The sequence below is a fragment of the Physeter macrocephalus genome, chromosome 16 (assembly GCF_002837175.3).
Source record: "Physeter macrocephalus isolate SW-GA chromosome 16, ASM283717v5, whole genome shotgun sequence".
Taxonomy (NCBI): domain Eukaryota; kingdom Metazoa; phylum Chordata; class Mammalia; order Artiodactyla; family Physeteridae; genus Physeter; species Physeter macrocephalus.
In genome coordinates, this window is record NC_041229.1 from 54935200 (window position 1) to 54950223 (window position 15024).

The 15024-nt window shown below is 42.8% G+C and overlaps 2 protein-coding genes and 1 long non-coding RNA gene across 8 annotated transcripts in view; 2 read left to right on the forward strand and 1 right to left on the reverse strand.

The window, feature by feature from the left end:
* Positions 1 to 10418, forward strand: part of KCTD14 (potassium channel tetramerization domain containing 14) — a 16598-nt gene extending 6180 nt beyond the window's left edge. Inside the window, exons 4-5 of one of the 3 annotated variants that reach the window (XR_003683721.2) lie at positions 4184 to 4295; positions 10203 to 10291. Coding sequence is in view for 2 of the 3 variants with exons in the window: in XM_055078672.1 (XP_054934647.1) it covers positions 10203 to 10271 (69 nt within the window). In the remaining variant the exon portion in view is untranslated. Of the gene's footprint in view, positions 1 to 4183; positions 4296 to 10202 lie in introns of all 3 variants that reach the window. The other 2 variants (XM_055078672.1, XM_028501542.2) reach the window with 2 other exon arrangements.
* LOC129391373 (uncharacterized) lies at positions 33 to 10919 on the reverse strand. 3 transcript variants are annotated; one of them, XR_008615367.1, is made up of 6 exons: positions 10850 to 10919; positions 10426 to 10559; positions 9421 to 9478; positions 8863 to 8969; positions 3533 to 3618; positions 2398 to 2410 (listed from the first exon to the last, which is right to left on the reverse strand). It is a non-coding gene; the product is annotated as an uncharacterized lncRNA (long non-coding RNA). The 3 variants fall into 3 exon arrangements; XR_008615365.1 differs by having other exon boundaries at positions 33 to 3618; positions 10850 to 10918; XR_008615366.1 differs by lacking the exons at positions 2398 to 2410; positions 3533 to 3618 and adding an exon at positions 7439 to 8056 and having other exon boundaries at positions 10850 to 10918.
* Positions 10920 to 10999: 80 nt separating this feature from the next.
* INTS4 (integrator complex subunit 4) overlaps positions 11000 to 15024 on the forward strand; it is a 121761-nt gene continuing 117736 nt past the window's right edge. Inside the window, exon 1 of one of the 2 annotated variants that reach the window (XM_007107239.4) lies at positions 11000 to 11107. In XM_007107239.4, the coding sequence (XP_007107301.1) occupies positions 11054 to 11107 (54 nt within the window). In that variant the 5' untranslated portion in view covers positions 11000 to 11053. The remainder of the gene's footprint in view (positions 11108 to 15024) is intronic. The other variant, XM_007107238.4, reaches the window with a different exon arrangement.

Sequence of the window (15024 nt, forward strand, 5' to 3'; positions counted from 1 at the left end):
GGAGAGGCCACAACAGTGAGAGGCCCCCGTACCGCAAAAAAAAAAAAAGAAAAAAACAAACAAACAAACAAAAAAAACTTCCAAGGTGGTCTACTTGAGTCTTGCCCCCAAATATGTGTTTCCCCTTTGAGGACTTTCCACTCATTGCAACTGACTCCACTGTACTTCCCTAGAGAGGTGCAGCTGTTTCCTCTATAAAGCCTCATGTACCTGCCAGACCCTTCCCTTGAAGTCCAATAGCAAGGCAGAGGTGAACTGGAATGTTTCAACAATGCTTTGGCTGGAGATGCAGGATGACAACAGGAAAATAATAGGATGTCATGAGTCTAGACAGACCTAAAAATGTAATCTACCCAGCCTCAGCTTGTGGTCCAATCTTCTAGCCCTGGTGTGTGCCTTCATTGGGAAGATGCCAAGTTAGTATACCTGGAGTAGATGGCGCTCAGATCTCCTTTCCCGGATGCTGTGGGTATTGGCTGCTAAAGCCTCACAGCTGTCCTCTTATCTAGAGCAGTAGTTCTCAAAGTGTGGTCCCTAGACCAGCAGCATCCCCAAAACCTGGGAACTTGTTAGAAATACAAATTCTCTAGTCCCTACCTCAGACCTACTGAATCAGAAACAGGGAGTTGGCCCAGCAGTCTGTTTTAAGAAGTCCTCCAGGTAATTCTGATGCACTTTAATTTTGAGATCTGATCAAGAAAAGAATTGCTATCTTGCTTGTGTGGAGGTACAGAAGACTGATCCCTCACCTCAAGGAGGTGCAGTTCCTATTCTAGAGCTCCTCGTGGGATCAGGCTGAAGTCAGTCTTCACTGAACACCACATTCTTGCTTAGTGGTCTTCCTCTGCCTTACCCTGCTTCCCTCCCTCCCCCTCACCTGAGAACACATCCTCAATAAACCACTTAAACAAGAGACTCTCTCAGGTTCTGCTTCTCAACCAAACACATTAAGTAACTCTTAGGAGGACCCATTCATCCTTCTCCAAGTTCAGGTCTGGGATAGATGGCCCCCGTTCCCCACCTAGTAGGATTACCAGCCATCCTGGGTTCCCTGGGACTGAAGGTCAGGTTTAACTGTGAAGCTTTAAGGAATTAACACTGAATCAGAGAATTTCAAATTTAAACATAAAATTGCTCAGAACATAGTTATTTTCAGTGAGCATTTTAATTCAGTAACTGCATCTGCTTGTATATTTTTTTCTTATTTTCAAAGCTTGTTCTATATTTTCTTTTTCTTTTTCTTTTTTTGGTATTTAATATGGTTGACGATTTAAAGTGGAAAAATCCTGAATATCTATTTGAACTTAACATCATGAATCAATTCAACGTTACTCATCAAGAGCCTGAAAAAAGTTCATACCCTTTGATTAGTAATTACACTTCTGAGATTTGATTCCAAGGAGATACCCTGCTCCATAAGATCTAAATAGGATTGCTTAAAATCTCAGTTTCATGAATTGTGGAAAGATCAATGTCCTCCCCAAGATTTTTGCACATTCCCAGAGGGCTTGTCTTCTTATGGTCAGCTCTGGTTCTCTGTTTCTGCTAGATTCATTCAGCATAGGGATCAACTAGATGTCTTAAACCTGTTGTGCTGTTCTACGCAGTGCTTACCCAGAGTTAACACTCAGATCTTTTTCTTAATTTTTACAAATGCCACTCCCATCAGCTATTTGTGCACATAGCAGACTGTGGCAAATACAGGCAAATAAGGGGAGTTTACCACACAGAAATGCCAACAACTTCAGATTGAATATTGGGCATATTTCTTCTTAAGAGTGCCTTAGTCACCCCCGTCACTAGGGGCTTTTCACTAGTAGATTGTATTTGTATCCTATTCTTTCTTCCCTCTTTATTCCTGCCATGCTTCTCTGTAGGTGGGAGTAATCTTCCCCACCCCACTGAGTTCGTGCTTGGCCTCATGACTTAATCTGGCCAATGGTATACGTGTGGAAGTGACAGTGTGCCAGTTCCAAAATGAGGCTTTCGAGGCATGCCAAATTTCCACCAGCCCCCTTGTGTTCTTGTCATTTGCCAAAAGACCATGTTCCAGTTTAGCTACCTCTTTTATTGCTCTGGCTCTAGCCTGCATCCCTTTGGATCTGACTCTCTTCCTTAGCAATTTACCAAACTATTTTATTAAACGAAGGCAATTCCAATACCCCCACCCCCCACTCCCAATCCATAATACAATTAAGATAACATACTATTTTTATCCCACTTAATTTATAATGCAAAACAATTGAAAATAAGCCAACTTAGTTACATCTATATAATGCAATGTTATATAGCAAAATTGCGTTTATAGATGGCTTAAAATTATTGAGGAGGAGATTAATTTAATTTAATTCAGTACAATTTAATTAAATCTTTGCTCTAAAAAGGATTTAAGGTGGTGGGGCTTACAGGGCTGTGAAGAAAAGAAATATCATAAAAGATATAAATTAGAAATACATAAATTAAATTGACACGCTTGGTTGCCTTCCCAATAATACCATCTCCTCCCTTCCTCTGAAATAGCAAAATAAGTAAAGCACATTAGTAATGTTCAAAATACCATCTCTGAACACCCCGACTAAAAAATGGGCAGAAGACCTGAATAGACATTTTTCCAAAGAAGATAAACAGATGGCCAACAGGCACATGAAAAGATACTCAACATCACTAATTATTAGAGAATTGCAAATCAAAAACACAATGAGACATCATCTCACACCTGTCAGAATGGCTGTCATCAAAAAGACCACAAATAACAAGTGTTGGCAAGGATGTGGAGAAAAGGGAACCCTCGTACACTGTTGGTGGGAATATAAATTGGTACAGCCACTATGGAAAATGATATGGAGGTTCCTTAAAAAACTAAAAATAGAACTATCATACAACCCAGCAGTTCTACTCCTGGGTATATATCTGACGAAAACAAAAGACACATGTACTCCAATATTCATAGCAGCATTATTTACAATAGCCAAGATATAGAAGCAACCTACATGTCCAACAGATGAATAGATACAGAAGATATGTGTGTAGGGCTTCCCTGGTGGCGCAGTGGTTGAGAGTCCGCCTGCCGATGCAAGGGACATGGGTTCGTGCCCCGGTCCGGGAAGATCCTGCATGCCGCGGAGTGGCTAGGCCCGTGAGCCATGGCCACTGAGCCTGTGCGTCCGGAGCCTGTGCTCCGCAACAGGAGAGGCCACAACAGTGGGAGGCCCGCGTACCGCAAAAAAAAAAAAAAAAAAAAAGAAAATATGTGTGTATATATACAATGGAATACTACTTAGCCATAAAAAACTGAAATTCTGCCATTTGCAACAATGTGGATGGACTTAGAGGGTGTTATGCTTAGTGAAATCAGTCAGACAGAGAAACACAAATACTCTCTGTTATCACTTATATGTGGAATCTAAAAACCAGCACAAACAAATGTATATAACAAAGCAGAAACAGACTCACAGATATAAAGAACAAGCTGGTGATTATGAGTGGGGAGAAGAAGGGGAAGGGGCAAGATAGAGGTATGGGAGGGACTTACCTGGTGGTCCAGTGGTTAAGACTCCTTGCTTCCACTGCAGGGGGTGTGGGTTTGGTCCCTGGTTGGGGGAACTAAGATCCCTCATGCTGTGCAGTGTGGCCAAAGAGTAAAAAAAAAAAAAAAAAAAAAAAAAGGGGTATGGGATTAAGAGATAAAATCTACTATGTATATAATAAATAAACAACATTGATATATTGTACAACACAGGGAACTATAGCCATTATTTTGTAATAACTTTAAATGGAGTATAATCTATAAAAGTATTGCATCACTATGCTGTACACCTGAAACTAATATAAAATTGTAAATCAACTATACCTCAATAAAAAAAAACACCACCTCTATTCATTTGTAGGGGTATATGTGGCTTTTCAGATCTGTTGGGATTAACTAAAGAAAATTATAGAGTCAGAGGAGAAAAACTTAAAACTGAATGCTAAATATAACTGTCATTATAATCCAAAGGAAAAAAACACAGTAAAAAACCTTTGAGGTTGCCCTCATGGAGACACCCTACTTCATAGCACTGTGCCAGGTTTTCAGGTCTCATTGTTTTCTTAGAGCACCTCTTTCTTTTTTTCTTCTACTTATTTTCCCTGTCTTCCCTGCCCCCCTTTCCATTCATTCTTTTCCCTTTTCTGCTGTGCTCAGTGTCCTGGAAGACTGATCTCTAGGTACTGCATGTCCAGGCCCCTTCCTGGTTGGCCAAAGCCTTGGAAAGTATGAGAGTGGAAGATTGGGGACAAGAAGGCCTGGGATGTTGGTATGTAGATGAATGTCTTGGAATGGTGGAAATATCTGTGTTTCCTATGAATGCCCACCAGAGGGCACCCATTCTAGAAGAGGCTTTCAAAAAATAAATGAACACAATGATCCAAACTGTGCATTCCTGTGACTTCCTGGTGGTTCAGTGGTAAGACTCCGTGCTCCCAATGCGGGGGGTACCCCGGATCGATCCCTGGTCGGGGAACTAGATCCCACATGCATGCCGCAACTAAGAAGTTCACATACCGCAACTAAAAAAAGATCCTGCATGCCACAACTAAGACCGGCGCAACCTAAATAAATAAATATTAAAAAACAAAACAAAAAACTGCGTGTGCCAGTTAGCCTCTTTCCCCAGAGCTCAACGGAGTCATGAGAAAGGTGGCCATGATGGTAGGGATGGAGTCTGTGCATGGGCTCTGTGGTATAGTTCCTCTCATCAAAGCTGATCTGGTCAATGATGGATGTCCAACAGCAGAGACCAACACTGAGTCCCTGATATAGTATTATTCCTACGGGGGGACTAGATACTTCTTGGTGGTAGGTAGATAGTCCTGCAAATCAGTTAACTGTATTGCACTGTAACAGACTGTTGGGAGAAATGCTGGCATTTCTAAGCAAATGGCATTGACAGCTTTGAGGATGTTTGCAAAGCTGCCTAGGGTTAAGATGCAGATTTATTTCATTACAGGGTAATAAAGCTAGTTTCACCCTCCAATCCTGGAGACGTTTCAGGGTGATAAAAATGTTTCCCACTGGGTTGGCAGGAAAATTTGTTTCCTGACCGGTATAATAAAGATAATGTTGGGGAAAAAAAGCCCTGATATTGTCTCTCTCCAGAGGGCAGGTTGCTAGCATTCCTCCTTTAAGATTGAGCGTTCCCTAAGCTCAGTGTTCTTCATCTGTGTTACAGATCTACTGTGCATGGCATTCACCTGCATCGCCCCCATGGTGTTTAGGGGGCAAGGAGAACTAATACAAACATGAAATTCATGCTGCCTGCTATGCTGTGAATGATAAGCTGCCTAAATCTATTTGGGCTTGTTTTCTCCTTACCAGCTGACTCTGTGGAAGTTAGCAGCTTAGGAATTGTCTAACCACATGACAACCTCTTGACCCCCAAACTTAATATCTTAAAACTATAACCATTAATTATTTCTCATAGCCTACAAATTGGGCAGTTCTTCTGGTCTTATTTGGTCTCACTCATGCATCTGTAGTCAGATGGGGGATCAGCTGGGGTGGGGCTGGCCTGAAATAGCCTCAGCTGGGTCAACTTGGCTTTGTTGCATGTGGTCATTCACTCTCCAGCAGATTAGGTTGGACTTATTCTCATGGCAATGGTAGGGTTCCAAAATCAAACAAAAGACCTGAAGAACTGGTATGTGGGTGGACCTTGAGGCCTAGGTTCAAAACTAGCACACTGTTACTTCTGCTGTATTCTACTGGCCAGGCACAAGGCCAGCCCAATTCAAAGAGTGGGGATACAGATTCCATCTCTTAATGGAAGCAGCTCTAGAGCTACACTTCAAGGGATTTACATACAGAGAGTGGAAAAATTGGGGCCATTTTTTACAAATCATGCTACCATATGCTTTATCCTTTCCATCAGGGAGGGAGTGGTGATTTAACCACATAGGAATAGATACATATCCCAGATTCAGATTTGACTTTTCTACTGCTATAGACAATGTTTGTGTCACCCACTGCCCCCCCCACCAATTTCCAAATTCACATGTTGAAATCCTAATCCTCAATGTGGTGGTATTAGGAGGTCGGGCCTTTGGGAGGTGATTAGATCCTGAGGATGGAGCCCTCATGAATGGGGTTAGTGCCCTTATAAAACAGACCCCAGAGAGCCCCTTTGCCTCTTCAACCATGTGAGACACGGAGAGAAGACAGCTATCTATGAACCAGGATGTGAGCTCTCACCAGACACTGAATCTGCCAGCACTTTGACCTTGGACTTCCCAGCCTCCAGAACTGTGAGAAATAAATTTCTGTTGTTTATAAGCCACTCAGTATATGGTATTCTGTTATAGTATCCTAATATCTCTATATATCCTATTGGTTCTGTTTTCCTGAAGAACCCTAATAATACCTAACTGCAATGTTTCTGCCAGCCCTAGCATTCATGGATACCTTATTCATTTTCATGGTATTTCACACATTGCTTCTGACTAAGGAGCTTATTTTATGATGAAAAAAGTATAGCAAAGAAACTTCTTGGTCCTGCCAGTTACCCCATTTACTGAGATGTAGCTATAATAAAAAAAACAGTATAATGAGCTTTTGCAGACTCAGTTATGGTGGGAGCTGAGAGACAACATATTATGAGTTGTGGTGCTGTCTTATGGGCTTGTGGTATATGCCTCATATCAACAGCTAAAATATGTACTGTTTCTTCCACAGTTAGAATACATGATTCTGGGAACCAAGAGATAGGAATGGTTCTTGTCACTTTTACACGTAATAACTCATTTATGAATTCTTGTGTTCAGTGGGTTTGGGGTATTTAGTCCTCAAAGGAGGAGTAGTTCCATTAAAGAACACAGTCATTGTTTCATTACATTGGAACATGTAATGAAACTGCCCCTGGTCATTTTGGGCTCTTCTTGCTGAGCCAACAGGCAGAGAAGGGGTTAATATACCAGTCTGAGTAATTGACCCCAATTTCCAAGGGGAAAATGGGTTGATATTATACAATAGGGACAGGGAACACTTTATTTGAAGCCCAAAGGATTCAATGGGGCACCTTGTATTCCCATGTACAATAATGCAGGTCAAGGGAAAATGTCATCAATTTATTTTATTATTATTTTTAAAATTTATTTATTTAATTAATTTATTTTTCGCTGCTTTGGGTCTCCGTTGCTGCACGCTGGCTTTCTCTAGTTGCGGTGAGCGGGAGCTACTCTTTGTTGCAGCGCATGGGCTTCTCATTGCGGTGGCTTCTCTTGTTGCGGAGCACGGACTCTAGGTGTGCGGGCTTCAGTAGTTGCAGCTTGCGGGTTCTAGAGCACAGGCTCAGTAGTCATGGCGCATGGGCTTAGTTGCTCCGTGGCATGTGGGATCTTCCCAGACCAGGGCTCAAACCCACGTCCCCTGCATTGGCAGGCAGATTCTTAACCACTGCACCACCAGGGAAGCCCAAAGGTCATCAATTTAATAAAGACAGTTTTTCATTTCAAAATTTAAAAAAGTGGAATATTCTTGTTTCTATACCAATCTGGCCTTAGCTTCTCAACTTTATTTCTATCACTCTTCTCTGTTTCCTGTATGCACTTTTCTCTCAATATGAACTGAATTTCCTTTGTTTTTCTGAGTGCACCAAACTCCTTCCTACAGCCTTGTATCTAATAATAACAATGATAATACTTTGTACCATCTCTGAAATCAGGACGCATCTTAAGATTGCTGTTGGCCAATTGTTCACATGTAGACTGGGTCACAGCAACTCACATTGTCATGACTTCAACTGAGTTCTGGGAATGTGTTGTCTTTTTTTTTTTTTTTTTTGCGGTACGTGGGCCTCTCACTGTTGTGGCCTCTCCCGTTGTGGAGCACAGGCTCCGGACGTGCAGGCTCAGCGGCCATGGCTCACGGGCCCAGCCACTCCGCGCCATGTGGGATCCTCCCGGACTGGGGCACGAACCCACGTTCCCTGCATCGGCAGGCGGACTCTCAACCACTGCGCCACCAGGGAAGCCCCAATGTGTTGTCTTTAATTGTCATTCAAGGTACCTTAAAAAGATTTCCCTAAAATTTGCATTGAAACAAAAAGTTTTTAAGTGCACAGAAAGGTATGGGGAGCACAGCAGTATGACATAGGATACAAATCTTTGTCTAAAGAAGTGTAAATGATCTATTTTCAGTAAGTATACCTAGATCTAAGCAATAAGAAACCATTGTTTTTAATTTCAGCATTTTTTTCTTAATGTTGTACCTAAAATAATGGCTTGTTTTACAATTGCTGGCAGCTTATTTTTGATAAAATATGGTAACAATAATAATAGCTGCCAACATTTATTAAAGGCACTGTTTGCTAAGTCTCTTTCATAACGCTGGACACATTTGTATATGTGGTAGTCTCTTTGGTCTGGGATGCCTTTCTTTCTTTCTGGAAAATTCACTATTTCAAAGCCAGATTAAAAATTGTGTCCCTGTAAAACTTCCCTGAGGCATCCTGATTAGGTTTGATCAGTCTGGGTGTCTCCCTTCCCTGTTAGACTGTAGAACCTTGAGGGTAAAGACCATTTCTTCAGTGTTTTGGGGTCTTCTGTACCTACCACAGTCTGCTTCTTTTTCTAAGCATCCTACATTAACTTGTTTCAAAGAATGAAACAACAAACAGCTAAAGTTTAGAGCAGGATGTAAACCTTGACCTTGGATTTATTAACACTAGCACGTGAACCATACTTTACTGTGCAAAATGTTTCTGCGTTATTTCATTCCACTGTCACTACATCTTTGTCAGGCTAGGTGTTAGTGCAATTGTAGTTGAGGCTACTTGTTCATTAAGTGCTAGTCGTAGTGAAATAGGAGGGAAGGGGGCAGGGCACAACCTTTAAAAGAATGACATGGCCAGGAGTTCCCTGGTGGCCTAGTGGTTAGGATTCTGGGCTTCTACTGCCGTGGCCTGGGTTCAATCCCTGGTCGGACAACTGAGATCCTGCAAGCCGTGTGGTGCAGCCAAAAAACAAACAAACAGAAAGAATGACATAGCCATTGAGAATATGACATAAACTGGTTAGAATCAACTAGGTCCAAGATGGCAGAAGATTCACCATCCAGTAGACCTTGAGCCTCATTATATGCTCATTGTACTACATTAGCATATGCCAAATGACACACCTACAGGTGCCTACAGTTCCAAGGCAGACCATAAAAGGCCAAAAAGTGGGCAGTGGCCCAATTCCTGGAAATCCCCCTCCCTTCCCCCAAATAGTTGAATAATCCTCCCACTCACTAGCCTATGAAATTACTCAGCCCACAAAAACCATCTATCCCATATTTCAGGGCCTCTCATCTTCTGAGATGGCTCACACTCTGTGGAGTGTGTTTCTCCCACCACCGCTCTCACTTTTTGAGATGGACTGCATTCTGTCTATGGGATGTTGTACCTCTTTAAATAATGCACGTCTTCCGTATCGCATTGCCTCTTGCTGAATTCCTTCTGTGCTGAGACATAAAGAACCTGAGCTTCAGTAAGTCCTAACACCAGGTGAGCAATTTTAATTAAAAGACAGTGGGTTTGAGTCCCAGAGTTTTGGCTGAGTCAAAGTCCCAGCCCATGGGTTCAAATCCAAGTGTGAGTTTCGGTTGGGTTCAATCCCATCTGAGTTTTGCATTCTGAAGCTTTGTTGCTTAACCCTTGGCCTCAGAATTCTTTCCACTCTCCCCTAGCTGTCAGAGGATGGCTTGAGTCCTTAAAGGATAGGTAGCTTTTGAACAACTGGAGTGAAAAAGCAGGGAGAAGCACCCTAGGCTGGGGCAGGGGTGGAGGTGGTGGCATCCAACTTCCTGTAAATAGGTAGGGTAGGGGGGCCCCAGAGAAAGAACCAGGCATGGCTTTCTTGACATAAGGGAAGCAATTTTTGGCCTAAGCCATTTTGTGACCTAAGCCTGACCACGTTTGTCCTTGAATAGGTCTCGGTAATTAATTAAGTGAGGGAATGCAGGAACAAAGGAAAAGCAGTCAAGAAACAAGTTTCTGGAACTTCCCCAGTGATCCAGTGGTTAAGACTCAGAGCTTCCACTGCAGGGGGTGCAGGATCGATGCCTGGTTGGGGAACTAATATCCCGCATGCCATGAGCCAAGGCAAAAAAAAAAAGAAAGAAAAGAAACAAGTTTCTCCCCAAGACATATACATAACAATCTGATACATGTCTTTGGGTTCTACAGGAACTAAGGCTCCCCACCCAGGTGGAGGATGGAATGATGATGTCGACCCTCCTGACTTCAATCAACTAAAGCCTGGACTCTGTTGACCTCTGCCCCAATTCTACGATGAATTCTCCTCTGCTCAAGCCCCTTCATGAATATGTACGCTCCCTTAGCTTAACGATTACCCAATTTTCCTGTTTGGAGAGACACTGCATTGGGGAAGATTCTTTGTTTTCCTTACTTGCTGCAAGTAATATATCCTTCCTTATTCCGAACTTTGGCTTAGTCGTGTCTTTTGGGTTCACTAAGGTGAACCAGTTTTCCAGTAATGGCTTGACCAAGAGGAGAGTGCAGGCAACATACAGATGGCAAATACTGTGAACAGCAATGGATGATGCGAACGTCAGTTTGACCTCTTTCCCTTATCTCCTGAGTCAAAATCCTTACACAGCTCCAGGTTTTGTCTCTAGCTCTGGAAAGCTCCACCTCTGCCGTTTACCCGACAGTACTTCCTCCCTCCCTGGGCTCAGTTTCCCCGCCAGTCTCTCCGTCACTCAGACCAACAGCAAGCTCCCCAAACCCCCAACTGGCTCCTCTAGCCTTTCCAACCCGGCTCCTCCCACCAGAAGCCCCGCCCCCTGCGCTACGCTCTCGCTCTGGCTTACCTTCCTCCGGCGCAGGTGGCGTAGGCGGCCAAATCCGGCGGCACAGCGGCAGGGCAGTCGAGCAGCCGGAAGCGGCCTCTCTTTCCCGGAACCCCACTGCCTTGTGGGACCGTGGCTGGTTCCTCCGGCCTGGGCGGGTTTTCCGCACTCCTCCGCTCCACCTCCCTCCTCGGGTACGGAAGCTGAGAGGGTACGCGGACTGCCATGGCGGCGCACCTCAAGAAGCGAGTGTACGAGGAATTCACTAAGGTGGTTCAGGTAAGCTCTGGAAGGAAAGGTCCCGGGATCGGTCTGACGTAGGGGAAGGTTCTCCACGCCCCGGGCACTTTGCCAGACCAGGCGCCGCAAAGCTGGGTTGAGTGCCTACTGCTTTGGTAGGCAGCCTCTCTGAGGCTACACTTTAGTGGGCGTGTCGTTTGCCGCTGCTGTTGTCAGCATTAATACGTGCCGTCTGACACTAAAAAATTATTAGAAGAAACAAACAGTGCTTTACAATCTACGAAAATATCTTATTCGTTACTTCATTTTATTCATATTACATTAGCATCCTCGTTTTACAGATGAGGACTTTGAGACTTCTGGTGGAATATGAGGACACAGAGCCAGTGAGTGGCAAATTGCCTCCCAACTCCCGTTACAAAAAAAGCGCCCAGGGACAAGTTGGCTGTATGCAGAGCTCTAAGGGATTGGAAGAGGAGTCTATAGAAATCCTCAAGACCCAGTCAGAGCAGGCGAGGACAGTGGCTTCATAGGGGTGGACAGGCTTCATAGGGGTGGAACTTTCCGTCGGTGGAACAGTTCACCTAGGAAGGAGGGCAATACCTTCCTCCTTTAGAGTTGTTTAAGGACTGGTGGGCCAAACCCGTGTCAGCAGTCAGTGATTCTCCTTGTATTTCCTCATAGATATAGCTGAAGTAGAGGTTGATCCCACGTCATACCTTGTGTCGTGCTTCTCAGACTTTGTGTATCCAAATCACCTGGGGTCTTTTTAAAATGTAGATTCTACTCAGTAAGTAAATCGGGCCGGGGAGGTGAGGCAATAATCTGCACTTCTGAGAAGCCCTCAATTGATGCCGGTCAGTAGCATCCTTCCATCCATAGACTTGTGGAGTAGCAAGCTTTAGACCATCCAGCAGGACACTGATCCTTAAACATTTCATTTATTCCTTCAACAAGAGTTTAGTCAGTAGAAGAGTGGTTACTACGTATTAGGTATGGTAAAAGGTGCTGAGCTACAAAGTCCATACACATTAGGGTCCCTGTCCTTTAGGAACTCACAGGCGAGTGGGAGATACGGAACGGCGTATCTGTGAGTATAGTACAAAGAGGTAATTGCATCGACAAATCAAGTCTTCCTCTTTTTACAGCTACTTGTTTTTTTAAAATAAATTTATTTATTTATTTATTTTTGGCTGCGTTGGGTCTTAGTTGCTGCGCGCGGGCTTTTTCTAGTTGCAGCGAGTTGGGGCTACTCTTGTTGGGGTGCGCGGGCTTCTCATTGCAGTGGCTTCTCTTGTTGCGGAGCACGGGTTCTAGGCGCGCGGGCTTCAGTAGTTGTGGCACACGGGCTCACTAGTTGTGATTTGCAGGCTGTAGAGAGCAGGCTCAGTAGTTGTGGCGCACGAGCTTAGTTGCTCCATGGCGTGTGGGATCCTCCTGGATCAGGGCTCGAACCCGTGCCCCCTGCATTGGCAGGCGGATTCTTAACCACTGCGCCACCAGGGAACACCCCCTCCGCCTTTTTTTTAACAGCTTCTTCTTTTTGTAAAAACTCCCTAGCCAAACTCCCTAGCTCTTTGTGGTTTAACAGTGTTCCTTCTAGCTGTATCACTGCCTTTTTTGTTTTGTGGACACTTTGTGACATATTCCCATTGTGTGTAGGGAAGTTAGTTTGCTTCTTATTCTTGTTTTTTTCTGAAAATAACTTTGATGTTTACCTTTACACTCTTTTGTTGCTCCTTTTTATGTGAAATTAGTTTTCCTCAACTTTTAAAATGAGTCAACATTCAGGAAAGCTTTTTGACTTCACAGAGCTCACTCTTCTGTGGCTTGCTTTTTGGGATTTCCTGGCTCTGTTTCCTTTGCCCCCTTTTAAAAAAATTGTGGCAAAATATATATAACACAGAATTTATCATTTTAACCATTTTTTTAGTGTAGGGTTCAGTGGCATTAAGTACTTTCACTTTGTTGTGCAATGTCACTTCCTTTCTTTCCAGTATTCTGTTGTTCCCCCTTACCAAGACTACTCACCCCTCCTCCAGCATGCCACGTGCTTGCACCTCTCCAAACTTTTGTATCTATTGTCTCTTTTACATAGAAGGGATGTCATGCTTCCCTCTCTCTCTTTGTTCTCCACCCAGTGGACTTATATTTTTGCTTTAGTCTCTCCTCCCCTGCTTCTGTAGCACTCATATGTTTGTACTTACCACTCAGTGCTACTATAATTACTGGTGTACATATCTCCCCACCAGTTTGGGCTCCTCGAGGGCAGAGATGATGCGTGGTTCATCTGTGTTCCCTGGATAGACCATAAGGCCTGGCTCACTAAAATGTTATTGATGGTTGAATGATAGCAGATATTGGTCTGTCCTTCTCCTTATATACTCCCTAGGGAAAAAAATCTTTCCAATCTTTTGACCTAACTGCAGCCCAGATAACACTGAAGACCAAATTTGTGTGGGATAGGATGGAAATGGGTAAGGATTTTAAGAGAAGAGCTCATTTCTTCACTTCATTGTTCAGGCATGGTTACTACCATGGAGTGGTGAAATGAGATCTTACTGCTTCTGTTATTTTTCCTCTGCTATGAAGATGAGGGAGAGAGAACTGATATGTATCTAGTGCTTATTATGTGTTTGCACAATAAAGACATTATACTTTAGACTTCTTAAATATCCCTATGATGTACGTATTGTATTCCTTTTTATAGAAGAAGAAGAAGGCCTCCTCTAGCTAGTAAGTGGTAATTGAATTCAAATTCCTTTGACTTCAAAGCCCTTGGTCTTTTTATCATGCCATGCCATGTTCCTGTCTAGAATAATCCTAGTCTCTTCTCTGTAGAAGTGTAAATTTGTAAAGAGGTGATTGCTCAAGATATCATTATGATGCATCAAGCGTTAAGGAAAAAAAGTTTTTTGAATTTTTTTTATTTTTAATACAGCAGGTTATTAGTTATCTTTTTTATATGTATTAGTGTATATATGTCAATCCCAATATCCCAATTCATCCCACCACCACCCCTCACCCCTTTCCCCCTTTGGTGTCCATACGTTTGTTCTCTACATCTGTGTGTCCATTTCTTTGTGCAAACTGGTTCATCTGTACCATTTTTCTAGATTCCACATATATGCGTTAATATACGATATTTGTTTTTCTCTTTCTGACTTACTTCACTCTGTATGACAGTCTCTAAGTCCATCCATGTCTCTACAAATGACCCATTTTCGTTCCTTTTTATGCCTGAGTAATATTCCACTGTATGTATTTACCACATCTTCTTTATCCATTCATCTGTCTGTGGGCATTTAGGTTGCTTCCATGACCTGGCTATTGTAAATAGTGATTCAGTGAACATTGGGGTGCATATGTCTTTGAATTATGGTTTTCTCCAGCTTTATGCCCAGTAGTGGGATTGCTGGGTCATATGGTAATTCTATTTTTAGTTTTTTAAGGAAACTCCATACTGTTCTCCATAGTGGCTGTATTCCATTCTGAGGGTTGTCTTTTCATCTTGTTTATAGTTTCCTTTGCTGTGCAAAAGCTTTTTAGTTTCATTAGGTCCCATTTGTTTATTTTTGTTTTTATTTCCGTTACTCTAGGAGGTGGTCAAAAAAGAGCTTGCTGTGATTTATGTCAGAGTGTTCTTCCTATGTTTTCCTCTAAGAGTTTTATACTGTCCAGTCTTACATTTAGGTCTTTAATCCATTTTGAGTTTATTTTTGTGTATGGTGTTAGGGAGTGTTCTAATTTCATTCTTTTACCTGTAGCTGTCCAGTTTTTCCAGCACCAGTTATTGAATAGACTGTCTTTTCTTCATTGTATATCCTTGCCTCCTTTGTTATAGGTTAGTTGACCATAGGTGTGTGGGTTTATCTGTGGGCTTTCTATCCTGTTCCATTGATCTATATTTCTGTTTTTGTGCCAGTACCATATTGTCTTGATTACTGTAGCTTTGT